Source organism: Maniola hyperantus, chromosome 20 (genome assembly GCF_902806685.2).
Source record: "Maniola hyperantus chromosome 20, iAphHyp1.2, whole genome shotgun sequence".
Taxonomy (NCBI): domain Eukaryota; kingdom Metazoa; phylum Arthropoda; class Insecta; order Lepidoptera; family Nymphalidae; genus Maniola; species Maniola hyperantus.
The window spans coordinates 6741905-6769638 of record NC_048555.1 but is presented as its reverse complement, the minus strand read 5'-3'; the positions used below and the strand labels follow the sequence as shown (position 1 = coordinate 6769638).

The 27734-nt window shown below is 35.1% G+C and overlaps 3 protein-coding genes across 8 annotated transcripts; 1 reads left to right on the top strand and 2 right to left on the bottom strand.

Annotated features, from left to right (window-relative positions):
• Positions 1-1862: 1862 nt before the first annotated feature.
• On the bottom strand, positions 1863-7804 carry LOC117992004 (pentatricopeptide repeat-containing protein 2, mitochondrial-like). The gene is made up of 9 exons (XM_034979652.2): positions 7632-7804; positions 7334-7553; positions 6901-7003; positions 6208-6402; positions 5456-5552; positions 4328-4416; positions 3618-3731; positions 2944-3051; positions 1863-2160 (listed from the first exon to the last, which is right to left on the bottom strand). The coding sequence occupies exons 1-9, from the start codon at positions 7717-7719 to the stop codon at positions 2041-2043; spliced, it is 1134 nt and encodes a 377-aa protein (XP_034835543.1). The 5' UTR covers positions 7720-7804; the 3' UTR covers positions 1863-2040.
• A 336-nt stretch (positions 7805-8140) lies between these two features.
• LOC117992003 (serine/threonine-protein kinase PRP4 homolog) lies at positions 8141-11477 on the top strand. 5 transcript variants are annotated; one of them, XM_069505309.1, is made up of 2 exons: positions 8141-8264; positions 9314-11477. In XM_069505309.1, the coding sequence occupies exon 2, from the start codon at positions 9696-9698 to the stop codon at positions 11445-11447; it is 1752 nt and encodes a 583-aa protein (XP_069361410.1). In that variant the 5' UTR covers positions 8141-8264; positions 9314-9695; the 3' UTR covers positions 11448-11477. The 5 variants fall into 5 exon arrangements, with proteins under 5 accessions (XP_069361410.1, XP_034835541.1, XP_069361412.1 ...); XM_034979650.2 differs by having other exon boundaries at positions 8150-8264; positions 9712-11477; XM_069505311.1 differs by having other exon boundaries at positions 8156-8378; positions 9712-11477.
• Positions 11478-13286: 1809 nt separating this feature from the next.
• Positions 13287-27713, bottom strand: LOC117992005 (transmembrane protein adipocyte-associated 1 homolog). Of its 2 annotated transcripts, none has more exons than XM_034979653.2 (6): positions 27343-27713; positions 26975-27270; positions 25900-26157; positions 21117-21303; positions 18809-18938; positions 13287-18147 (listed from the first exon to the last, which is right to left on the bottom strand). In XM_034979653.2, exons 1-6 carry the CDS (start codon positions 27432-27434, stop codon positions 17977-17979), a joined length of 1134 nt encoding a protein of 377 aa, XP_034835544.1. In that variant the 5' UTR covers positions 27435-27713; the 3' UTR covers positions 13287-17976. The 2 variants fall into 2 exon arrangements, with proteins under 2 accessions (XP_034835544.1, XP_034835545.1); XM_034979654.2 differs by having other exon boundaries at positions 13287-18144; positions 27343-27712.
• Between the last annotated feature and the right edge of the window lie 21 nt (positions 27714-27734).

The following is a 27734-nucleotide window of genomic DNA, read 5'->3' as shown; positions in this document are numbered from 1 at the left end:
TGAGCTTATGCCGTATTATTATAGGTAGGTAGGCAGTTTTAACCGACTTCCAAAGTTCTCAATTCAGCCCGTTTTTTTATGTATGTATGTGCACCGATTTTTTCCAGGTTTCTGGACCCATTTTAAATAATAAAAATATATAAGTCAATGGGCCTATGCGAAAACTATCGAAGCTATTAATGTAAACTCCTTTAAAAAAACCGGCACCCACCTACCTATCAAATAAACTGTATGAGCCTTGTATGTCTAAGAGCTAGCGCGCACCACAGTGCGGTGACTTGTGGTGCGTTTAAAATCCGCAAATTTGAATTTTAATCTATCAAAATCCGGTGCGGAAATAATGCAGCAGTGCGCGCACTTCTATGTGGTTCTATAGTTCAACGGTTTTGCGGGAAAAAACGTACCGTAAACGTACGTACGTAGTTATATACCGTGGTGCGCGCTAGCTCTGAGAAGTGATTTCTACAGAACACAGTAGCTATTTCCATAGCATTCTCTTCACCCGTTCACAAAGCGAAAATCTTTAATATCTATTCATGTGATGAAAGTTTCATATCTTTCCCAAGTCCCTCCATGAATTTCCCATCAATTTAAAATAACACCTTTCTATTTTTCATTATTATAGTTCGTACGAGTACCTAAAGGTCGTTTTGTTTTTACATTTTTATTTTTATGCGTTTAAAAATACTCATGGTAAGTATCAATAAATTTTCCACCGGCAAAATACGAGAAACGTCCCCGTAGATAGGCTGCAATATCCGTCGTGGAGTGAGGCAATAGGGTGGATCGAAACCGAGATAATTAACTCCCACGCTGTTCCAGGCTCCAGCCAACATTCACGCTCCGTGATTACAGCACGGATAGGAAGATTTTAACTACCTACTCATAGGTAGACAGTCGGTAGTAGAATTTTCCGCTTTTATTTTAATGCTTTAAGAGCAGCTCTATCTACCTACACGCATATATACAGGTGTTAATAAATTTGAGCTGCGCTGCACGACAAGATTGAAGATACACTTACTTCGTTTAAAAATGGGTTTGTTTAGAGCAAAGCGCACTTGAGCGACGTGGTGCGGCAAATATAGTTTGTATGAGTTTATATGGAGCAAGGCCCTGCCGCATCGCACAGTGCAACGCAAATGCGTTCGGACCTTAATGGCTAGAAAGGCGACCTCGCACCGGTACAGCGACAGTTCGAGATGGCAATCGGGGAGGAAACGCCCCGCACAGCTCCCGCGCTAACCCGGTGCGGGCGAGCGAAGGATATACTTACTGTTGAAAATGTATATTCTTTAGTTCCTGTTTCTAACGAAATCAGCAAAGTTTTAGTAGAATAAAATTAACGAAGGTCCTGTACCCGCTACTGTTGTTCGAATAAACGTACCTTTCGTTAACGAACTAGCCAATTAAGTAAGCAAAATCATAGAATAAACAAGACAAAGTCAGTTTCTTCCGGAATTGTAGATGTTCAGTCACTTAAATACAAAAATAATTGTGAATTAAAATTGTAACGAATCCAATTTTTTTTACTAATAAAATCAACGAAGCTGGGTTGTTCTGTGCAATGTATTTCGATGATTTGTTTTTATAGGTAGGTATTACATCTCTACTAATATGTGCTTTCAGTTATTAGGTACTTCTAGCAATTCACGAAGATGAGTTAACTTTACTTGTGGTTACGTCGTTTACATGGGCCTTGCGTAAGTGTGCGTGCATGTCGGACCAATCAGTCGCGAGCAAGCGCTCGCAAACGCACACAGTGTACCTTACTTATACCGATACGACTTAAACACAAGCATGAGCCACTCGTCTTCGTGAAATGCAAAAACTATAGTAGTCTTAACATAAAAGAAATACAAATCTTTAGTAAACATTTACTATTTATTACTTAACAATTTTATACATACTTTTTTCCACAAAAATCAAAATAAACACAGGTACATAATCATTCCCCAATCACTCTATTCAGACATAACATACATTCATACAATTATGTACAAAGATATTACACTATTTTTAATTTATGTGTACTGTATAGGGTCATTCCAAATTTTTTTTCCTCTGCCGCATCCCAAAAGGCATCTTGGGCATTCCTTTTGGCAGAAGATTAGGTTTCTCTGTCCTTATTGTAATGTCAGATGTGATCAACTGATCTAAGGTCTGCAATTAAAAAAATAACGTCCATGTGCTTCGAAATCACTTGACGACTTTCCTGGCGTTGTGGAAAGAGACATCCATATCTAAATATATAAAATGAAAAGGTGACTGACTGACTGACTGACTGATATATCAACGCACAGCTCAAACTACTGGACAGATCGGGCTGAAATTTGGCTTGTAGATATTGTACTTAGGCATCCGCTAAGAAAAGATTTTTGAAAATTCAACCCCTAAGGGGGTGAAATAGAGCTTTGAAATTTGTGTAGTCCACGCGGACGAAGTCGCGAGCATAAGCTAGAAGTTATAAATGCGAAAGTGTTTCTGCCTGCTAGATTTTCACGACATCATGGGAACGGAAACAGGCTACTTTTGTCCCGGAAAATCTAAGAAATCCCACGGGATTTTTAAAGACCCATCCGTTAAATCGACTTTGACGAAATTTGGTATAGAGATAGCTTGCATCCCAGGGACGAACATGCGCTACTTTTATCCCGAAAATGCAGAGTTCAGGCACAGCCGCGGGCGTCATCTAGTGATCTTATAATTTTATTAGGAAGTCCTGTGTTCGATTCCCGGCAGGGCAGGGGCAAACTGGGCTCTGAATTGTGTCTGGTTCGGTAGGCTTCGGTTGACGACTTTAACTTAAAAGTTTAAAGAAAAATATCTCCAATATTGTTTTGTATAAAATATTATTTTTTACAAAATTATAATATCAAATCACCCATTCACACCTTAGCATACTTTCTATAAAAATATTGTTTGCAATAGAAATGTAAATAATACCTGTGTATCAATTAAACCGCGGTCTTTCAGAGCTTTTTCGATATTTTCAAATTCTTTTTTGATACCTTTATTTTCAGTTTTGTCTACAGCTTCTCTTATTTTATCGATCTGAAATAAATACAATTTTCGATAAGTGTTATAAATTCAAATATTTATAGATAGGTAAGGTATGTTTTATTAAATGCGAAAGTGTGCCTGTCTGTCTGTCAGCTTTTCACGGCACATCCGTTAAACCAATTTTGGCGAAATTGAATACAGAATGGACCATGACATTAAGAGATTGAAAATCAAAGAGTTCATTATGGGATTTTTAAAAACCTAAACCCATACGGACGAATTCGCTGGTTATCAGTTATCTCCTAGTAGATATACAGCTATTGTCCGCGACAGGTTGAGATGACAATCGGGGTAGGAGGCGTGGGACCCGCACGTCACCCGCGCTCGCCTGCACCGGGTTAGCGTGGGGGCTGTGCGGGGCGTTCCCACCACGATTGTAATTTCAACCTGTCGCGTACTATGTTATTCAAAATATAAAAATTCATCATCATCATAATCAACCCATCACCGGCTCACTACAGAGTACGGCGTACATGTATACGGCGGCCATAGTCCACCACGCGGGCCAAGTGCAGATTAAAGACTGCTACAAAAATAAAAATAAAAACTTAACTTACAGTCTCCTCGAAGAAAGTGTGCTTGTCTTTTTGATCTGGTCGATCAATCTCCAAAACTCCTTTCAATACTGGCAGTGCGTCGTCTACCCGTCCCATTTGTGCTAAAGCTATGGCCTAAAAATAATAACATAAGTATTAGGGCGAGTTTCCACTGAAGCGGAGGGGAGCGAAGTTTAGGCATGTTTTCGACCAATCAGATTATTGAGAGATGACGTGATAATTTTATCACAATAACCCGAATGGTCCATTGACTCCACACCGCATCAATGGAAACACACACTTATATTCCCCAAATCGCTTGAATAAAGGAAGAAACATATTATATTGTACAGATACCGATATATTTCTTCCGACCGGAGGGCTGGCAGTTACCTCGGTCAGCATATTAGTGTGGCCATTCAACGAGGTAACGCAGCCAGCGTTCTGGGCACCCTGCCTCGTTATGGTGGTGGTTATTAGCCTTACTAATCATAACTAACATTCCCCTTTCCCCTCCAACTAAGCGTAAAGCTTGTGCTAGGAGAAGGTACGATAGTGCAACGGGTGGGGTTTGAACTGACGACTTTTCGGAATTCAGTCCGCTTCTCAACCGTTGACTAAGGTTTTGTATCATAGGTCATAACAGTCTTTCATGGGAATGGCGAAGCTGGGCGAATCATCTAAAATATGTGTATAATGATAAGTACTTTCCTATTTGAACAAAAACTTACCCTAATATTTCTTATTGTGATATAATGTGGTTTTTGTAATGCTATAGATTCCAACGCGACGTGGGGAGCACCTTGATTTAGGGATAGAGCTGAAAAAATAAATGATGGTACTGATTCTGAGCACAACCTAATTTTAGAGTATTCGCATCCTCTTCTTACTAATGGAATATGAAAAGGACAGACGCAGTGTGACAGTTTTAAACTTAATTTTTAGATGGTAAAACCTGTATTTTAGCGCACAGTCGCGAGCCTACTGTTTAAATTTGTAGTGTGCACTAAAATTTAGAGTCTTTAAATGTAAAGTTCATGTTATAATCACAGGTTTAAGTCTATGCTATCCCCTTTATAATGCTTACTGTGGTAAAGAATAGCACTAGATTAGACATGTCAATTTAGTCTATAGATTGTGTACAACAGAATTAGTTACAATATAAAGAAACTAGATGATGTCCGCGACGATTTAGGTTTTAAAAAATCCTGTGGGAACTCTTTTATTTTCCGGGATCATAAGAAACCTATGTCCTTCCCCGGGATGCAAGCTATCTCTGTACAAAATTTCATCAAAATCGGTTAAACAAAGTTAGCTGTGAAAAGCTAGCAATAGACAGACAGACAGACGTACTTTTGCATTTATAATATTAGTATATAAGATAGATTTAGTATGAGTTGGCAAAAAAAATCTTAAACCCTCTAAGTTAAAAGCTTCTGTATATCTAAATACAGAATCCCAGAAAATACTCAATATGAAAGTGTATCTTACAATCTGTCTATTTACACATACAACAATTACATTTCATTTTCACAGATAAACTAATTTAGCATTGACCTGATTTTGACACATTTCACTGTAGAAATACTTTGCATCCTACAATAATTTTCACTGTTTCAAAAAAACATTCACAAAAAGCATCCATATTATAAATGTGAAAGATTGACATGATTCTTTGCACGTATATAGTTAGATCGCTATTTTAATCACGAAAAATCAAATTGAGTTCCCATGGAAATTGGGATAATTAAATAAATAAATAAAAAATAAAAAAGGAAATTGGGATATTCAAATCAAAAACCTAAATCCTAATGTGGATAAAGTCGCGGACATCAGCTAGTGTCTTTATATATCCTTACCAGCCATAAAGGTTGCAGCTCTTCTCAAAGGAACTGTACCAACGGTGACCATTTCTGACCATATCCTTGTAGCATACTCCATACTTTGTGCTGTATTCTAAAATTTCACAACTATAAAATTAATCAGATTCAGTTTTCACATAATTTTTTTCTTTAATGTACTTTATCATATTCTATGGAGCATATTCTTAACACAATAAATAACAATAAAAGAATATATTATATAAAAATATTAACAACTGATTGACATTCGCTTGTTGATATAAAAAAAGCAGTCAAGTGTGAATCAGACTTGCACACAAAGGGTTCTGTACCGTCGTACAAGTTAACACTTTTATGTAGAACGTAGTTACAAACAAGTTAATGATGGACTGCTCCATCTATAATTGATTTAGTAAATAAATTTTTTCATTTACACATTTTAATATTTTTTTGTGATGTACCTAACCACAAATTCAGTTTACGGATTTTTTCCTTAACTTGTGCTGTAAGACTTACCTGCCTGTCAAATTTCATGACCCAGTCTGTCTGTCAAGAAACCTACAGGGTTCTTCTCGTTGACCTAGAATTATGAAATTGGCTAGGTAGGTAGGTCTCATGGCATACATAAGGGGAAAAATCTGAAAACCGTAAAATTGTGGTTACATCTACTGTAGTACGGAACCCTCGGTGCGCGAGCATGACTCGCACTTGGCCGGTTTTTTATTAAGCTGATTGTCATCAAGCGCGAGCAACAAAGAAAGTAAGTTTACCTGTTTATAACAAGCTGCAAGAATCAAAACTACCGGATATTTGGGGAACTTCGTCATATTAATCTGCTTTTCTTGTACTTTCTCAAATATCCTATACATGTCATCGTACATCTGATGATTGTAGAGAAGATCTAGCAAAATCTGATATGAAACTAATTGATCAAAAAATCCACTGTTGCCAGGATCTTCAAAGCACTGAAAAATATAAATATTGATAATATTGATGATTTGGAATTTCCAATATTTCAATAGCACAGGGTCACAGTTCATGACCGTTAAGGATTTTCTAACAAAACGTTGAGGCTTCGATGTCACTGGCAGGTGTCATATGTTAGTACATTTGATGCAGGTAGGCTTAAGGCTACTTTAAAGTAGCTCTATTTTTCTTTGATTTCACATCACCATAACCTAGCTATAGCCATTTGACAATGGTTATTTAGGATCAAACAGAGAGTTCCCTCACTCTAGTTTACTCTGGTAAGGTGGAGTTCTATTTTCAATGGATTGGGATTTCAATAACCACACCGCTAATCCACCACTGCAGATACCCTATGGGAGACCTACCACAGTATTTTGACACTTGCAGTTGATCACAACTTCTGATTGGCTGACACTCTCTCACTATTGGCTAAAATTTACAGTTTGAGTATTGGACTATGTTGTATTTTTCTAACAAAAACAGCTGTAACTGACCTGTAGTGCTTGTGTTGGGGCATCTAAGAAATAAAACATCCTCATAACAATGGGTCCAAACACAAATGAACTAAACCTAAATTCAGTCTTCTGTGTATTAAACCTGCAAAAATAATGATTAATTAGTAATAAGTATGTTATAGTTTTATTTTCTGCATCAATGACTTATCCATTAGGTAATCTTAAAAAATAAGTTTAACTGTAGAAAAAACTGTTAATTAATATGAAATGTATTTTACTTAAGTTCAATAATAAAATTGTACTATTTTATTATATGATACATTTATATGATACTATACTTATGATATATTTATGACTAATGTACTTTTATGTGATCAAACTTACTTGATTAATAAATAGGTACTTAGTAGAAATGGGATTTACATACAATATTAGTGTTACTGATAATTATGTTAAGTGTTATTAGACTTACTTCTTAACCATTTGAACCACTAAATCTAAGTCTGTGGGTTCTGCTATATGTACTATATTTTTGAGGTCTTCGGTAAAAATCATGTTTTTTGAATCTGACACAAAATCATTCATTTTGGTTCTAAATTTATCAGAATGGTTTGCAAACTGTTCTTTAATCCTCTTTCTAGTGTTTAGGTAGCTATCAATCCCTATAGCTGAAGGGGAATACAGCAATTGTGCTGGAAAAGTTAAGAAATATATTTTTTATTTGAAGAAAAAAGACCGACAATAAATTAAGCCCAAATAATGAAATTTACCTTGTGTAATATGAAAACCTCTACATGGAAATAAAAAACGGAAGCTCATTATTGAAGACGTCCTACATAATGTGTTAAAGAAAGACATTTTAATTCACACAATTCAATAATCACAAAATTTTATAAATAAAAATTACGAGCCGAAAGTTTTAGGTTAGAAACACAGCACAACAAATAAAAATCAAATATCTGTCAAAACACAGACAAAATCACAAAAAATAATATACAGTAGACATGGGTAACATGATAGAATAGTATAAGAGATTTTTTTGTAGAATTAGGTGTTTCCCAGAGGCCCAGAGGTTTCTGAATAATTTACAAAGCTATAGGTAGTTTATAAATTATTAGTAAATTCTTTTAAAAACTTTATTATTTTTTATTTATATATAACCTATTTCCATTTTCCATTGAGTCATTGTTACCCGTGAGTGTACTAATCTCCATCTCATTCACTCTTTTCTAAGTCTATCCCTCATGTACATAGTCTGTGGATTGTCATCATTGTCGAAACTCGAAACTCAATAATTTATTGTACGATACGATTTGTGTGGTCAATTGAAAAATAAATTGTTTGTGCATCACTTAACACTTTTCAGCAAATCTGACGTTTACGTGATATAAAGAATCCTCAATGTGTGTAAATTATAAAAAGAAATCTCTAAAAGGGTTATCAAGTCTAACTAAACATCATCGTAGATAAAATTATACCACGAACGTTTACAAAAATTTCGTAACCTCTTACATACGGTTCAGTTGCAATATTTCTAAAGAAAAATTACTAACGCCCACCACAAGAGACCTTAGCTTCCGAATTTCCAAGTGCTCATAGCATGAAGTTCTATTTTCTGATGAAGTTTAGAGCAAACTGTTGACATTGTCTTTCATGCTATGTGTACTGTTTTAATAATTCTAATGGTTCATTAAGTGTTTGGTACAAGTCTTCCTATGATGAAGAAAATGTTCTAGTATTATTTGCAATACTTTGTGTTCAATGGTATACTGAATTTGAAGAATTAATCATTAAAGGTGAAATGTACTTTTGACATGACAGTTCCCAGCTGGCACACCTAAAAGCCAATAATTGGGAATTGAATTGACATGACAGTTGACCCATAATTAAAATGGCGCGTGAGAAGTCATTTTGTACGGACTATATTACATAGTCTCCCAATGAATGTGGCTTGAGCAGTATATCAAAATGTATAGCGCTGTTACCCTATTCAATTGCAAACAGCCATGACTTGACGCCTCACACTAACTTCACTCACAAATGTTTAAATGTTGATAACATAACAGTTGCAAGTGAAGTTAGGAGTCTCAATGCAAAAACTATACTGCTTAGAATTTGAATGTGGTCATTTTATTTTATACTAGCTGATACCTGCAACTTCGTCTGCATGGATTTACATTTTTCAAAATCCTGCGGGAACTCTTTGATTTTCCGGGATAAAAAGTAGCCTGTGTTAATCCAGGGTATAATCTATCTCCATTCCAAATTTCATCTAAATCCGTTCAGCCGTTTCTGCGCGATTGAGTAACAAACATCCACACTTTCACATTTAATTTTATAATATTATAGTAGGATTTTCAATTTATCATTTTATTAGTGTTTCTCGTTTCTTTCCCCTCTGTATATATGAAACAGCCTTTTATCCATTAATCATACATTGATTTTCAATTAGATAACCATGGATGGCAAAGTAAAGTGACAGAAGAGGCTAAATGAGCAGAGAGCCAATGAAAATGTGAATTTTTATGCTGAACAACATGAAAAGTTCAATAAACTGAGTAATGTTGGAACAGTACTGATGACAAAGCACAGGGTGGAAATGTAATCAATAAATAATATAGACCATAGTACTTCCATAAATATTCTGCCAAATGTGTCAAACTTATGATGGTTGCAGTTGCAGTCAAACATGTCAAATATAATGAAAAATCAACCATCATAAATGTGACAAACATGCTTGCAAATCATCAAATCATAATATTTATATTGCCAAAATTGTGAAATTATCTATATTTTCTTAATTTTTTGGATATCGTACTAAAACCAAAAAACAAATGTTACTATTTACAGGTACAAAGGAAACTGAACATTTAGGAACTTTTAAAGTGAATAAAGAGATGGCTGAAAAATATGAGAAACATTCAAAATATAATTCCACAAGAGACTCCAGAAATAAAAGTAGAAAACGAAGTAGGGATGATTCTAAATATAATTTGAGTGAAAGTAAAACTCCTCCGCTACCAATAAAACATGGTCATAGTATCGAAGAATTAATGAAGCGAAGAGAATCCATTAAAGAAGAACTTAAAAATATTACCGAAAATGGAAGCAAAGCCAAAGAAAATAGTAAAAAAAGTAAAATTGAAACAAAAAGATCTAGACAGTCAAAACATGAGGGCATTATTGATGTTTTTCCAAATACTAAGTCAATTAAGGAGACATCATTTAAAGATTCTTCACCTGATAATGCCCAGGACTATAGCCAATTAGATTCGGAAGATGAAGAAAATATAATTGAACAAAGAAGACAACAACGTAAACAGTTACTAAAACAATTGAATGCAACAGAAACCAAAGCAGCGTTGATAGTAAAACATTCTGATGACGGTGGACAAGTTAAAAAAGAAGAAGCAAAAATTGATTCACCTGTCCAATTAGAATCTTCGAAAAACATTACAGATATGTTCTCAGAGGAAGATTTTGCCCCAAAGAAGAATTCTGATATTGTTACACAAGACAATAGTGAAGTGAGTCTACAATTAAATGATAATTGGGATGACTCTGAAGGATATTATAATATTAAAGTTGGGGATATTGTTGATAATAACAGATACACAATTAAATCACTATTGGGGAAAGGTGTGTATGCCAATGTTGTAAAAGCTCAAGATAATAGCAAAGGAAATAGTGAAATTGCAATAAAAATTATTAGGAACAATGATTTGATGTACAAAACAGGTTTAAAGGAAATAAAAATTTTAAAAGAAGTGAATGACGCTGATTCTGAAAATAAGTATCATTGTGTGAGATTACTGACACAGTTTATGCACAAAGGGCACCTTTGTTTAGTATTTGAAGCTATGCACATGGACTTGAGATGTGTACTTAAGAAATATGGTAAGAATCATGGTTTTAATGCGAAAGCTCTGACAAGTTATAGTAAACAGTTGCTTCTAGCATTGAGACTATTAAAGAAGATTGGCATTATACATGCTGATATAAAGCCTGATAATATTTTAGTGAATGAAAAGAAGAACATTTTAAAACTTTGTGATTTTGGCTCAGCTATGAAAATAAATGACAATGAACCTACTCCATACTTAGTGTCAAGGTTTTACAGAGCACCTGAAATCATACTCGGTATACCTTACAAGCACAGTGTGGATGTATGGTCAGCTGCTTGTACAATTTATGAGATGGCTACTGGAAGAATCCTTTTCACTGGAAGTTCTAACAATAGAATGTTAAAATGTTTTATGGACTTGAAGGGAAGGATACCAAGTAGAATAATAAGGAAAGGAAAATTCAAGGATCAACATTTCAATTACAATAATAATTTCCTTATGCATAAAACAGATGAGTTCACTGGAAGAGAAAAGGTTGTTGAAGTTACCAATATTATTGTCTCCAGAGATTTAGGCAAAGAGCTGAAGAAGAGCTATAAAAATGTAACAATGAGTGATGAAAAGAGAATTACTCAATTAAAAGACCTATTAGATAAAATGTTGATTTTGGATGAAAACCAACGACTATCAGCTATTGATTGTTTAAAACATCCATTTATACAAGAAAGTATTCAGAAATGAATAGGTCAAATAAATTTTATTATTACTGTTCTTGCTGTTTATTTATTTCAAGGATAGTTTAAGCTGAGTATTCACTATGTTTGCAAACCTATAGTTTCATTTACGTCAGAGCAACCGCAACATGCCGCAAGTCCGCATGGTACAGTAGTTTAAAATGTGGAAAGGATCATCTGCAGGCAGTCTTGTTCCAATTATACAGCACAATGCTGTCTCAGAATAAGTTTCTATTTGTAGCATGTCATATAGTCGCACGTTGTTGCTTCGGCGTAAAAAAGCCTCAAAACTTACCGCTTAGGCGACCATGGCCGCAATGAACAGTTCTAATGCTGGCCAGCCAGCTGCGTAATAACACTTGTATAATGGAAGAACTGTGCCCTGTTTATCAAACATTACAAGTCTACAAGCTCACAAGTTACAAGTTACAAGAACTTTTTTACAAACTCTTGTAAATTATGTTTATCAAATAATTTCACAAGACTTGTAGAACTTGTATTTTTAATTTATAACACTTTATTTTTGCTAAATTGCAAAATAATTTTTCAACCGTAATAAATGTTGATAAAATAGAAATTACGGTACCATAACTAGTCAAGTTATTGTTAAAAATAATTTATTTTTTTCATATAATTTAATTTTGTGTTAAATAACCTTTTTGTAAAACCTGTTGCTTCTTATTTTATTTACCTACCTACTTTTATTTATTCTATTTCGGTACATCAACAGGAAGTACCTACACAAAAAGTTTAAATTAAAAATATTACATTCTTTTTCGTGAATTAAGGTTAGACTTAAAATTTGGAAAAATAGATAGACTTTAAAAAATTTCGCTATTCGAATTACACTGCAAAAAATGGCAAAATCTGATTCGAAAGTTACAATTATTCTTCAATTAAGTAATTCCTGACAAAAAAGATATTTTATTTGGCGCATTTACTGATAAATTATCTAAAGACCAAAAAATAGCAGAGTGGAAAGAGATACTATTGCTATGTCAGTCGCTTGGACTTGTATCTGCCGAAAAAGATTATGCCAGCATACTCGTATGTACATGAGACACGTTTTGGTCAAATTTAAAAAGAGCAGCATTGATAAGTTTAATAAAATTACACCTTTGAATTATTTTATAGTTATTTTACCTATTTACTACTAGGTACTAGATAATTTAATTATTCTTTTATACAATATCATACTTGCATACAACTTGTAAAATAAATTAAGAGTCAACGGAGGCTCTACAACTTTTTCGTTACAAGTTACAAGCTACAAGCTACAAAGGCATTTTTGATGAACAAAACCACAAATACAAGTGTGAAAAACACTTGTATTACAAGTGATATTACTTGTAGCTTGTAGCTTACAAGTGTAGTTTTGTTAAACGCATTCTTGTAAAAATGCACAAATTTACAAGAGAAACGCTTGTAATACAAGACTTGTAACGTTTGATAAACAGGGCACTGGTCGCTGCGGCCGGGCCGCCTGTGTTTCAGATCTAAGATGGTAGGAACATTTGACATTTCAATTGTCGGTTTTGACGCAAACATTAGGGGCTTCTGGGATCGACCATTTGTGCCGCGGTGTAATTTACCAACTCAGTGTCTAACACTGAATGACAGCCACTGAGCTCATTTGACATTGGTTATGTTCTACATTGCTACTTCACTGAGTGACAATAAAATATATTTGTAGAAAACCTTCAATGGATTAAAAATAATTGTCACATTACCTCGGTGGCTATCATTCAGTGTTAGACACCAAGTTAGCGAATCAATAGGCAGGAAGTACGAAGTGCTACATATTCACGAGCACAGTGGATACGGAGCTTTAAAAATAAGACAGACCTCAATAAAATTGTTATTTAATAGTTTCCTAAGATAGAAAATAACAAAATATATGCCATCAACCAAAAATATCACTTAAAATATGTTCACATAGGTACATACATACACGTGAAGTATATCACATTTCATAAAGGAAAATTGACAATCATTACTACTGCATTTTGATGTCGTTAATTCGAGGTTAAATTGACTTTTCCATTAAACTGGTGCTCGAGTAAATAATAAGTAAACAAAAAATCTTGTATCAGTGCCCAATGTACATAAGTAGGTATTACAAATTGATTATTTAATTACAAAAAGTTATTTTATAGGCACGCTAGACCCAAATTATTTCATAGCTATAAAAAACTAAGACTAGTCATAGCAAGCTTGGCAGAAAACTATTATACATTATTTCATTCCGCCAACTTATTAATATCAAATTCATATTCTACTAGACTAAATTTAAAGAAACAAAGATTTCGATGTATAGGAATCGACAAGTACCTATCTATACTTTATCCGCGGAAAGAAGTTAGTATAGCACTCTCTCTGTTACGTACCTAATCCCATACAAATGACAGAGCCAAAAATCTGAGTAGGCCTTAACCATTTTGAGGCACCAACAAATCACTAACATGTTTTCGAAATTAACTCGAAAACCTTTTCAAAAACATTCGAAATTCAATTCGATAACAGTTTCGTTTGTGATTGGTTGGTGACTCAAAATGGTTATCGCCCACTGAGATTTTTGGCTGTTATTTGTATGGGATTACGGAACAGAGAGAGCGCTTAGCTAACATCTTTCCATGGATAGAGTATAGTATAATGTTATCGTTTAATTTTATGTAGCCAATTTATTGTAGACCAAGTATTTAATTTATTTAGATACATTGTAGCTAATTCTGTTACTTTTACACAATCTTTAAACTAAATTGATAGTCTTGATTACTAAATCTAGTGCTATCCTTTTCCCCAGGGAACATTACGAAAATGATGGCAATATTTAGACCCGTCATTTTAATTAAGAGATTTTATACAACAAAATTAGCCACAGTGGTGCTAATTTGGTCATTAAGTATAGAGTAACGTAGAGAGACTTGTTGAGAGAAGAGTAACTTGTTAGTTGTTAATGCGAACTAGCGCCATTATTTGATATTTGTCGGTACCTATACATCTTTACACAATAGAATATAGCAGGTTCAACAATTTTCGCTTTCCTCCCGAAAGTGTATAAATAACTTATTAATATATCTTATTTTCTCACGAAAGTATGTCAATGTTCTTTCAAAGTGTGCAGATAATATAATTAAATCAGCTTTGCTGCGTTATGATTATATTACTCTTAATCACACACACACACGCACATTACGAGACCAACCGCAAGAAACACATTTTTCAGTACCTACTGAAAATACGAGACATCATCAGTAGTCATCAAACGCAATGTAATGCAGTCAAAGTCGGTACTCGGTAGAATTAGTAACGGTACTGCTATACTCTATCCGCGAAAGAATTTAGTACAGCGCTTTCTCTGTTACGTAATCCATACTAATATTATAAATGCGTCTGTCTGTCTGTCTGCTAACCTTTCACGGCTCGTCCGTTCAATCGATTTTGAAGTAATTTGGTACAGGGATAGCTTGCATCGCGGGGAAGGACAAAGGCTACTCTTGCCGGAAAATCAAAGAGTTCCCACGGGATTTTTAATATTTTCTGCCGCGTACTGTAGCACACGTTGCCTGCGGTGCATGTGTGATGTGCGATCATCATAACCCCACTATCGCTCCAATACACAATAAAAATAAACAACAAAATTAAAATAAGTAAGATGTAAGTAGTAAAACCATCACAGTACGATAAAAATAATATAAAACCAATCGTTGTCAATTATAAACTATAAAATAACATTCGCACCGCACAGACGGTCATACATTCGAGTTCAATAGCCAAAATAATCACAAAGGAATTTTATTAATACTAAATAAACTGAAAATACTGTTATAGTAGACTCACTTATAATAATAATAATCAAAGTTTGAAATTGCCTTTTGGTTACTGGTAGATTTGGTTGTACAGTCTGTGACAGGTTGAAATGGCAATCGGGGTATGAGGGGGAGACGCCCCGCACACCCGCGCTCGCCCACACCGGGTTAGCGTGGGGGCTTTGCGGGTGTGCACGTGTTCCCTCCCCGATTACGATCTCGACCTGTCGCGTACTACAGGTATACCAACTAAATTGGCATATCTAAAAGTGCTACCTTTTTATAATGTTTAGTACTAATTTTAGGCCCTAATCGCCAAGCAGCATAAGATAGTGCCCTAAAGAAATCCACAATTGACACAAAAATCTCTATAGTGGACGCGCATCAGACGTCGGTTAGTATGACGACGAATTTTAGACCTGTCATGATTTTAAGCTTATTTCGTGGTTTAATGACATATTTTAATGTGGGTAACTGGTACATACCACAGTTAATTTGATGTTTTATTTATCGATATTTCAACCCAATTCCCAATGTACCGTTCGTGACCACGGTCCGTGCAATTGGGTTGAAATATCGACTAATAAAAACATCAAATTAAATCGTGGTATGTACCCGTTATCTACATTAAAATCTATCAATAAAGTTTAGAGATTTATGTGCAACCAATTACGCAACATTTGTTTCTTATTTCATTTGTAAACAAATCTTTAAACTAAACTCAAAGGATCCAAAGTCTGCACAAGGACAGTTAAACTGATTTAGTTTGCTATCACTTTTTGGCAAAAGCAAAATATATGGTTACAAAAAAGTGACAGCATTAAACTAAATCTAAATTGACAATTCTAAAAGTGCCAATTTAGAGGTACGCGACCGAAAGTAATGTACATCGGCCTTTAGAATGACATTTCGTCTTTGTAGAGCGTAGTCTCTGTCACTCATACCTATATGACGTTTTGTCGGTCTCAACGACCAAGACAGTGCTCTACAAATCTGCTATCTCCTTCTAAAGGTCTATGTACATTACTTTCGGCCGCGTACTGTAGTTTAAGAGATTTGTGTACATCCGAAACAGCACCAGTATAAGGCAGAAGCAAAGTAAAACTAATTCTAATCAAAGTTTTATTGGTTTGTTTTTGATCATTTGTTTTAAATGTACATTATATCGTTCATAATGATTATAACCTAAAATAGGCACTATGCCCGCTAAGTACTCTACTGTAAATATTACCGAAAGATTGAACAGATTTTTAGTTAATCATGACATTGATTTTATTGAAGAAAAAATAATTTATTTATTTTTAACAAAAATGGCGAGAAAAAGCGCAGGCGGGTCACCTGATGTTAAGTGATTACCGTCGCCCATGAACATTTGCCGTATCAGAGGAACCACCAATGCGTCGCTGGCCTTTCAGGAATGTTGTAATCTAATGGGAACACCGCCGAAGGGAGTTGCATGCACAGTTTGCAATTAATCTACAGAACTAAAAATAATGTGATTAATTCTTTTATACACATCTCTAAACTTTAAACTAAATCGACAGGTCTAAATCTAGTGCTATCCTTTTCTGCAGGAAGCATTGTGAAAAGGATATAAATATATAATATAGACTGTTACTAAGATTGTGTATATAATAGATTTTTTTCATCTCATTCTATAAAGAAAATAATGGCTTTATTTTTATTAGATAATTGTTAATGTTGTGTGGAACTAAGATGGAAACACATTTATTTAGGTTACAATGATAATGAACGATTTATGTACTTACGAAAATTTACAGGAATTTTTTAACTGATACAGTTGATTCTTAGATTAGTTTGCGATCTATCAAGTATAATATTCTTAACTAGGTTTACTACTTAATTACGTTTTGGTGTTTAATAACCAGAGAATATTTTACATCGGTGTCAGATTAATTATAAGTAGCTGTATCAGCCTTAACCTAGAATGAAAATGTGGATGGATCCATTACATAGATTCTAAGATTTTAAAGCAGAAGTGGAATGTATAATGCGTACAAAATGTGTTCTCACTCGCCATTTTAACTTTAAGTGTCAATTGGGGCCGATTCTCTTGTACACAATCTCTAAACTAAACTAAATTAACAGGTCTAAATCTAGTGCCATCCTTTTCCGCAAGCAACATTATGAAAGGGATAGCAATAGATTTAGACGTGACATTTTAGTTTAGTTTAGAGATTGTGTACAATGGAATTAGGCACATTGTGGCTAATTCCTTTGTACACAATCTCTAAACTAAACTAAAATATCACGTCTAAATCTATTGCTATCCCTTTCATAATGTTGCTTGCGGAAAAAGAAAGCACTAGACTTAAACCTGTTAATTTAGTTTAGTTTAGAGATTGTGTACTAGAGAATCGGCCCCATTGTCATGTTAAAAATACGATTTTAGTCCTTATTTTATAGGTGAACCGTATTATTGACCTGACATCTGGCACAGAGTTAAAATGGCGAGTGAGTTCTCGTTTTGTACGGACTATACCTTTATTTCATTGCCTTCACACTGGGTACAAGCTGTCACAAGCTTGTGAGGACGAGAAAAAAAAACATCACACAATACGAGATTCTGGTAAAGAAAATTACACTCAAAAAGCGTTTTTATAAATTATACCGTCAACACCTATACTCTTATATATTATTATAATTAGCATTTTTCTTTGGATGTGTGAAATAAATGTAAGGTATTTTTAATCTATATTTTGTTTGTTATGTTGAGAGCATGTTCTGACTTGGGAATCCTGAGGTTGGTACTCCGATGTCTATGGATTGTCCGGACGCTATCGAATCAGGGCTTTGTAGGGACGCGCTGTACACTGGATTCATTGGGGTCGTCGTCCCCGCTTCAAAGAGAGTGCTGTCGTATACGCTGTTGCTCTGCTGGAACAATAACTGAAATAACTAAAACATCTAACACACACACGCTAGATTCAGATTTTTAAAAATCCCGTGGGAGCTCTTTGATTTTCGGGACAAAAAGTGCCTATGTCCTCCACTGGGATGCAAGCAAATTCTATGCCAAATTTCGTTAAAATCGGTTAAAAGGATGAGTCGTGAAAACTTAGCAGACAGACAGACTGACATTCTTTCGTATTTATAACATCAGTATAAGGACTAGAACCCACAGAAAAAAAATATGCATGGTTTAAGAGATCCATAGTTTCACACGGTGTTAATACGGTGATAGCCTAGTGGTTAAGAAGTTAGCCTCCTATTCGGGAGGTCGGAGATTTGATCCCGGGTATGCACGTCTAATTTTTGGGAGTTATGTGAATTTCAAGCAATTAAATATCACTTGCTATAACGGTGAAGGAAAACATTGTGAAGAAACCGGCATGCCTGAGAGTTCTCTATGTTCTCAAAGGTACGTTAAGTCTACCAATCCACACTTAGCCGGAGTGGCGGAATATGGCCTAAGCCCTTCTCATTCATTCTGAGAGGAGACCCGTGCTCAGTAGTGGGTTGGCGATGGGTTGATCAAGATGATGATGATGAAATGTAACATTGTGCTGGTTTTCTTAATCATATCGTTAAAACGTACCTGATAGATATAATCGGAGTCAGTTTTGAGCGAGCTAAAGCTTTGTTGGTGGGGCAAGGATACTTGGTCGTCGTCCATCGGCTCGTCCATCTGAGCCTTGTACGAGAACATGATGCTGGGCTGTGATACACTGTGGGGAATATAGACGAAATGCAACTTTATGCCTTACGTTATAAAGGTGAAGATAACACCGATAGCATCAACACAGGGAAATATTTCCGACAAGGGATTTTTTTAAAGAAAAAACCGGCAAAGTGCGAGTCAAGCTCGCGCACCGATTCCGTACTACAGTCGTATTTTTTCGACATTTTGCACGATAAATCAAAACTACGATGCATAAAAATAAATAAAAATCTGTTTTAGAATGCACTTTGTTCTGTCTCAGTGAAGCCCTTTCATATGATACCCCACTTGATATAGTTTATCTTACTTTGAAAATAGAAAACACCAATTGTTAGTTCATGACCACAATTTTATTTGTGTGATGTAACCACAAATTCCTGGTTTGCAGATTTTTCCTTTTATGTCTGCTATAAGACCTGCCAAATTTAATGATTCTAGGTCAACGGAAAGTACCCTGTAGGTTTCTTGACAGATAGACAACAAAGGTTCCGTTTTTCCTTTTGAGGTACGGAACCCTAAAACGAGGAACAAAATGTCTGGGGCGGGCATTCAGGGGTACCGTTTTACTTGCAAACGCTCGCACAAACTTGCGAGTTTAGCATCGCATTGATCGTAAGAACACGCATTTATTATATTGTTCAGGACAAGTCGACATGGCAATTTTTTTTTCAGATACAAGTTAGCCCTACACTGCAATCCCACCTGGTGGTAAGTGATGATGCAGTCTAAGATAATACGAGAACTATACATAATTATTATTATGTTCGCACGTTCAGTACAATTTATCGATCGCGTTATCAATTCACATCGCATGTTACGTGCGAGCGATTGCAAATTCGGACACCGCCTGTGTTTTAGTATTTTTTAACCAAAATATTTATTACAATGTTACAATGAAAATGGCCACTGCAAAAATTGTTAAAGCAGTGTTATTGCAACTTGCAGGTGCCACTGCCAAACCACTGGTCATTTTCTCATAAAATAATTATATTTATTTTTATCAATGCGCTTAATCTAAATATATAAAAGCAAAAGCTGACTGACTGATCTATCAACGCACAGCTCAAACTACTGGACCAATCAGGCTGAAATTTGGCATACAGATAACTATTATGACGTAGACATCCGCTAAGAAAGGATTTGATTGATTGGAAATTCAACTCCTAGGGGAGTAAAATACGCGGACGAAGTCGCAGGCATAAGCTAGTTAGGTTTATGAAAAAAAAAGTGAAACTTTACAAGTACATATTCCGTAAAATACCAGTGGCTTTTACGATAATCTTTTGACCCTTCTATTATTATTATTATTTGGCACAGATTTCTTTAATAATAATCTTTTAATACTAGATGATGCCCGCAACTTTATCCGTGTAAGTTTCGGTTCTATAAAAATCCCATGCCTTTGATTTACCGGGTTATACTAGCCTATATTGTGCCTTGGATGCAAGCTATCTCTGTACCAAATTTCATCGAAATCGGCTAAATGGATAGGCCGTGACAAGCTACAGTGTACCCGGCAGGAAATATTGTACATCGACCTTTAGAAACCGCTATGTTTCGTCGAGCGTTGTCTCTGTCGTTGAGATCGACAATCACGTCACATAAGTATGAGTGACAGAGCCAACGCTCTACGAAGCCGAAATCAAGCCGATGTACAATATTTCCTGCCGGCTACTGCAGCAGACAGACAGACACACACTTCCGCATTTATTATATTTATATAGCTTAATATCGCGTACATAATTCAGGGTATTGAAATACATACTAATTTCGATAAAAACGTAATTTAATTAAATTCCCAATTAAGGTGTTTAAGGCTTTTAGGTGTGCCAATTCGGCACAGATTGTTTCGCCAGTGTCAGATAAAAACGTTAGGTATAAGAAAAATGGCATATACTATTTCATTCTTCATGCCACCAGTCGAGTACTGGATTGAGGTGAAATTTCAGATCTATCGCTATCATACAGTACCAAGCGAGATAAGGCGTCGATAACCCGGATCATCACAAAAAGGTCTGCACCGACTTATCTCGAGTTACTAGCAGTATCTGAACTCAATATAAAATTGATCAAGATTTGTTGCATGGCTAATGGCGAAACCATTTAGCCATGTTATTATTGTGAAATTATACAATGAAAATATACGCAACATTGTTTCTCGGTGAATACCTCACTCTTTACTCACCTGAAGAACTCGCTGAGAAACGTGTGATAGACGAGTGGCGTGTAGAGCGAGAAGTAGAGCCACGTTGTGACGTCGACGACGCAGAGGCCGGACGGCACGGAACCCCACGTGAGCAGCGCCGCGCCCACCGCCTGCGTGGTGTCCAGCAACGCAAGTAACAGCACGTATAGGTAGAAGGACAGTTTTGCTGAAAAAAAAAATTTGACTATTAAATCCCAAATTGCCCCTGCCCGGAATCGAACCCGGGACCTCCCACTAATAAGATCACTGCGCCATAGAGGTCTTCAAGCAAAAACCTTGTCCTACGTAGTACGTACGTCACTTTTTTAAGAACATTAGTTTTTTTAAAAATTCGCACGTTTTTGGACGCTTACTCAAAAAAAAATTTTTTGGACTTTTTAGTTAAAGGATGGCATCATTACTTAATTAATTGGTCAGAAAAATTGCGCGCATTTTTGTCTTTCCACAGAATTCTGCTGGATGTTGCTCGTAACATGTACATACTAATGTATCATAATATACTCTTAATCCTAAATAAGGCTTAATCTTCGGAATACTTGTAAGTAATGTAAAATTTGAATGTATAGAGAAGCCTTATAATGAGGGATTAGTGAACCCTCCGTCTCTTCACGTTAGTTATAGTTATTGAAGGATTAGACGTGTAGACATTTAGGTTGCTACTTGCTACATACTTAAAAGCATATTCGTAGCGTCCTCCAAACCAACAGTTTGGGTCTCATTATTAGTTTTTGATAACTCCCACGCTTTTTGGCACTAACTCAGTTTTTTTGCATTTAACGGTTTTTAGGGTTCCGTACCTCAAAATGAAAAAGATCCCTTATAGGATCACTTTGTTGTATATCTGTCTGTCCGTCTGTCTGTCGTGTCTGTCAAGAAAACCTATAGAGTACTTCCCGTTGACATTCGAAATTTGGCAGTTAGGTACCTACCTAACAAAAAGTGCGAGTCGACTCGCGCACCGTACTACAGTCGTATTTTTTTTTTCGAAGTTTTGCACGATAACTCAAAAACTATAATGCATAAAAATAAATAAAAATCTGTTTTAGAATGTACAGGTTATTTCATATGATATCCCACTTGGTATATTAATCTTATTATGAAAGTACTATTTGTTCATGAACACATTTTTATTTCTTTTCGTGATGTAACCACAATTTCACAGTTTTCGGATTTTTTCCTTTACTTGTGCTATAAGACCTACCTACCTGGAAAATTTCATAATTCTGAGACAGACAGACAGACAGACAACGAAGTGATCCTTTAAGGGTTCCTTTTTTCCTTTTGAGGTACAGACTATGGAACCCTAAAAAATAATGAAACTCATAGCATGATAGTCCTTATATCACATATATAAGGGCTTAAAGAATTTGTTAAAACCTCCAGTGTACCTACCCTGAAAACAGCTGATCACGGAAATGAACTCATAAAAACTTCTGTGAACTCGAAGGACCGTTTGAACGTTTGTCAAGTAGCATTAATAATAGAATCTATGGCACTAACTATTTAGTACTAAATTCCGCGACAGGTCGAAACTGCAATCGGGGTATGAGGTCGGGGAACGCCCCGCACACTCGCACGCCGCCTGCGCTCGCCCGCACCAAGTTAGCGCGGGGACTGTGCGGATGTGCGGGGGGTTCCCTTTCCATTTCCATACTATGCATACCTCGTTTCTCATGTTATAAATAATTTATCAAACATAAAATCATTGATTATGTAACCTTAATAAACAACACTTTGCAGTAGTTTATTACATGATTTGTATTATTATAGTCGGGAGGGAAAGTAAACTGCTTTTATCAATACATTTTACATTATAAACATATTATCTAGTAACCTTATATATTTTAGTTAATTAAAAAAATATAAATGACAAATTAATGATTTCTTATGTAATACTAATAAATATACATATATATTAGATAAGGTTTGTGTCAGTTTTTATCAAAGTACCTACTATAATGCCCATTCCCCACACACAATATACCTATTATATAAAAATTCTTTACATACACACACACCCACAATATTAAAGTTACCGATAACTTTAATTGTGTGTGTGTGTGTGTGTGTGTGTGCTCATGATAGTCAATTTAGACATTTTGTCAGGTTTTTCTTTTTTTTTTGAAATTTATATTAACTCAATGATGCCTGCAACTTCATCCACATGGACTTTCGAGTTGGTTTTCGAGGAAAAAGTTTTTGTCTCCACCCTCTGATATGCAACCTATCTTGGTACCAAATTTCGTAAAAATCGGTTTAATAACTTTAAAATCCAGAGAGAATTTTCCGGGATGAAAAGTAGCATAATAATATTATGTTCAACCCAATCAGTCCAACAGATGAACCGTGAAAATAACAAAAAAAAAAACCGTGAAAAATCAAGACATACGAGTACAAATAACAGGCATCAGTACCCTTATTATAAATGTGAAAGTGTGTTTGTTTATTGGTTTGTCCTTCAATCACGTCACAACGGAGCAACGGATAGACGTGATTTTTTGCATGGGTGTAGTGAAAGACCTGGAGAGTGACATAGACTACTTTTAATCCCGGAAAACCAAAGCGTTCCCACGGGATTGTTAAGAACCTAAATCCACGCGGACTAAGTCGCAGGCGTCAGCTAGTTTATAATATTCAAAACTATTATATATATATTGCCGCTATAACAACAAATACTAAAAATTACAATGGCCGCCATAAAAATTAAAAAAAATTAAAATGTGTTGTTTCTTGTACGATGGTACGGAACCATTCGTGTGCGAGCCCGACTCGCACTTGACTGATTTTATGCTACCTTTTGACCTCATTGAAAAATAATCTTTAACAATTTTGCATTAAACTCGTTTTTACATTGATTCTGATTTAATTATTTGGCAATAGCATTTGTTAGAATTTTCTACCGGGTCTCTTTGTTGTTTAATTTTTTCTTGATTTTATGATTTTTTTTGTAATTTTTTTGTACCAATGGATAGCTAACAAAACGAAGATGTTTTTAATATAATCCGCAGGATAAGTGCCATAGTAATTTTTACAGAAAATTTGCAAGTTATTCAAAGAATTCCATTTTAAAATCGAAAACTTGTACAGTTTATGGTCTGTAATTTTAAAATGCTTAAAGATTTTTTTTTGTTTTATAACTGTTTATTATTAACAAGGATATGTACTAGCAAGAAATAAAAAAAAATCTCATTAAATACATTGTTCCTTTTTTTATTAATTTTTAAAGTGGGAAACACCCCTTTACCAAGAAAAAAATAAAAAAATTAATAACTCGAAAACGGTACACTTTCGCATAAGCACTTTAGGGGTCGTTTGATACCTAATGTCCTGTACTATAACCCCTTAACGTGATCGTGTCTTCTTTTCCTGTAACCCTGTAGATTAAAATGCTTAGAATCTACAAAACACTTATTGAATTCCAAAGTTGAAACTATTTCAAGGAACTATTTGGCTGGCCAGTATAAAAAGCATCTATTTTTGTACTATGCAAGTTAAATATAGTATAAGTATATAGTTAAATAAGTAGAGGCTTGATTCTCAGCAAAAAGTATGGTTAGTTTAAATTAGAATGTAGTTTTAGCAAATTATTTTCGAATCAAATTCGTGAGTGTTCATTTTATTTTTGGTATACAAAAAAAAATTAGTAGGTATGTAAAATTAGATTATGCTAACGTTGATAAGGTATAAATCAAGTTATAAAAAATATATATCACTAGGTGACAAATTGTTATAAGAGTGTAATAATAGAAACTAGTTTAAAGGCAAAAAAAGAATTGAATCATCACTGAGTAACTAATAGCTATCAATGTCAGACAGGTTACATGGCCTTAACTTCGATATTTTTTGTAATTTTAGTTACACAATTAATTATCGAAAGTTACAAAGAGAATATTTTGAAATGATTTTAATTTTAATACTTAGATTTATCTTAGTTATATTCTGTAGTTGTATACCTTCCTGATAGCAGTAATAAGTCAGCTCGCATGGAAGAGATCCTTGGTTTGATTTGTAATTTAGTTTATAGTATTTTTGAGTAAATCTTTCAAATTATATAACGTTTTTTAACAAATAGAGATCTCATACTGTCCACTTATTTTATACCCTATTTGTTTTTAAACTATACTATAGCCTTGTAAACTCAGATTTTCAGGATAAAAAAACCTATGTCTATCCCCATAATGTAAGGTTAAACTGATGGGCCATGAAAAACTAGCAGACAGTTTCGCATTTATAATATTAGCATGGATTAATCTAAATATATAAAACGAAAAGGTGATTGACTGACTGACTGACTGATCTATCAACGCACAGCTCAACTACTAGACGGAACAGGCTGAAATTCGGCATGTAGATAGCTATTTTGCCATAGACATCCACTAACGATTTGAAATTCAACCCCTAAGGGGGTAAAATAGGGATTCGAAATTTGTGTAGTCCATGCAGTCGGTCGTGGGCATAAGCTAGTCATTATGCTAGTCAAGCTAGTATGATTGGTCTGGACTTTGGGAACCAAAATTGTACACACTCATTGACTCTTTAGAAATATTTCTAAGGTATTCTTCTTCTTCTAAGGTATAGTGTGCATAACAAGTAGTCCAATCTGAACACTGGGTGATATGACTGCATTGTACAAAACAGATATCAGCCAGGCTTGTGTAATTAATCTTTAGTCAGCCAGCATAGTTTAACCTGTGAAAACTTCAGGTAAGAATATTTGTTTTGCGACCACTGTAAGTAGATGAAATATAAACAATTCACTTACTTGGTAAAGCCAAATATTCCCTTAGAGGTATCCACGGCAACAATAATATAACAAAATATATTACAGCAAACACCAATGATGACGTGAACCAAAACAGCATCCCGCCATGTCCAAACAAGTCGTATTCCCTTGTGTCGATGTGGAACATGTCATTGGGCATGATAAACTCTAGCGTCCCCTGTGTTACAGTGAACGCGAGAGATATGAACGAAGTTGCCAGCAACACATATCTGATGCTGCTACGGCTATCCATGTGACCTGAAAACAATACATTTTGTCAAATCTATCTCATCTAAATATATTTAAAAGGAAAAGACTAACTGACCGACTGACTAAACTGTAAATTTTTTTTAAATTCATTATAGGGGCACGCTTGACCACGTGATGATGTGGCCTAAGATGGGACGTGTTTGCCTAGAAGGTGCCTATTTTCTCGTTTTAAAGATACCCAGATTATAATTGGCAGGAAACACTGATCTAGGAAGAGTATTCCAGAACCTAGCCATCCGTATAAGGAATGATGACGCAAAGTGTTTCGTACGATATGGAATGTTGACGACATAGGGATGGAAACTCGCCCAGTGTCTTGCGGTACTCAAACTACAGGACAGACCAGGCGGAAATTCAGCATGCAGATAGCTTTTATATTGATCTAAAGTACAATGATTCAATATTGATATACCTACTCAGATGTGACCTAGTCATATTTAGGTAAGCAGTGTTATTTATCCTTCCTCTTGATGTAAAATATACTCTAATATACTTTTATATTATTACTATTGAAATGAGGAAGGAAATATATTTTGGTTACTATTATGTAACAGACCCTAAGAAAATACACTTCACTCTTTAGATCTTGCATATTCTAAAAATATATACCTTTGTATACATACAAATACGAAATAACATACAATACTAGTGTGTTTGCACTGTACATAAAATTTGGTTTGAACTGGTTTTGATTAAAGTTGGAGCAGTATTTAAATATGAATACTTATAACTGTGCAAGTTACATGGGCGCTGTGAGTAGACAGAAACAATAACTAAAATTTAACAGTAGATAGAGTAAACTTACCAAAAGCCAATCCAAATATTACCACACTCATTTCAGTTGCAAGTAAAAAAAATCTTACAGTGACCCATAATATTTTGTCAATTGTTCCACCGAGCGGCATCGCTGCATTCACAGTCATCGACACTACGCATCTTATTAGGCTGATGATCACGTTGCCCCAAACCAACGAGTAGAACGTTAGGAATATAGGGCTGCTTGTAGCACGCAACTTCAACTGCGCTTTGTTAAACCTTACCACTAGGAAAAGCACGAACAGGGCGTTCGGTATCAATATTATCAAATCCCAAATGCGGACTCTGCGAAAAACAACAGTGTTAGGACAAAAACAACAACTTCACAAGGGCACTAACAACAACTGTAACAGTTACCTTGAATTGTTCATCTCATAATATAAAACGTATTTACAAAACGTCTCTTCCTTAACGGGCGGTAAGTCCGTCGATCCATTTGTTCCATCCATGTTTATACGTTTAATTTCACTGCCATTTATTGTTACGAAATTAGTTTCAAATCGTGAAAGGGAATCATAACTTGGTTATTGTAATCCAATTAGTAGCTGCCACATAACGTCAGCTATGCTGTCGCATTATAAAAACACAATTTTTCTGCAGATCTGTTGGTCTCGCTTTCTAATCCAATTTAAAAATTACGACACCATACATTTAATATAACATTTAACAAACGCTTTGCGTAGGTACCTACGACTCCGAAGTCCGATACACAGACCAATATGGTCCGATACGCGATGATTAGGTACCTA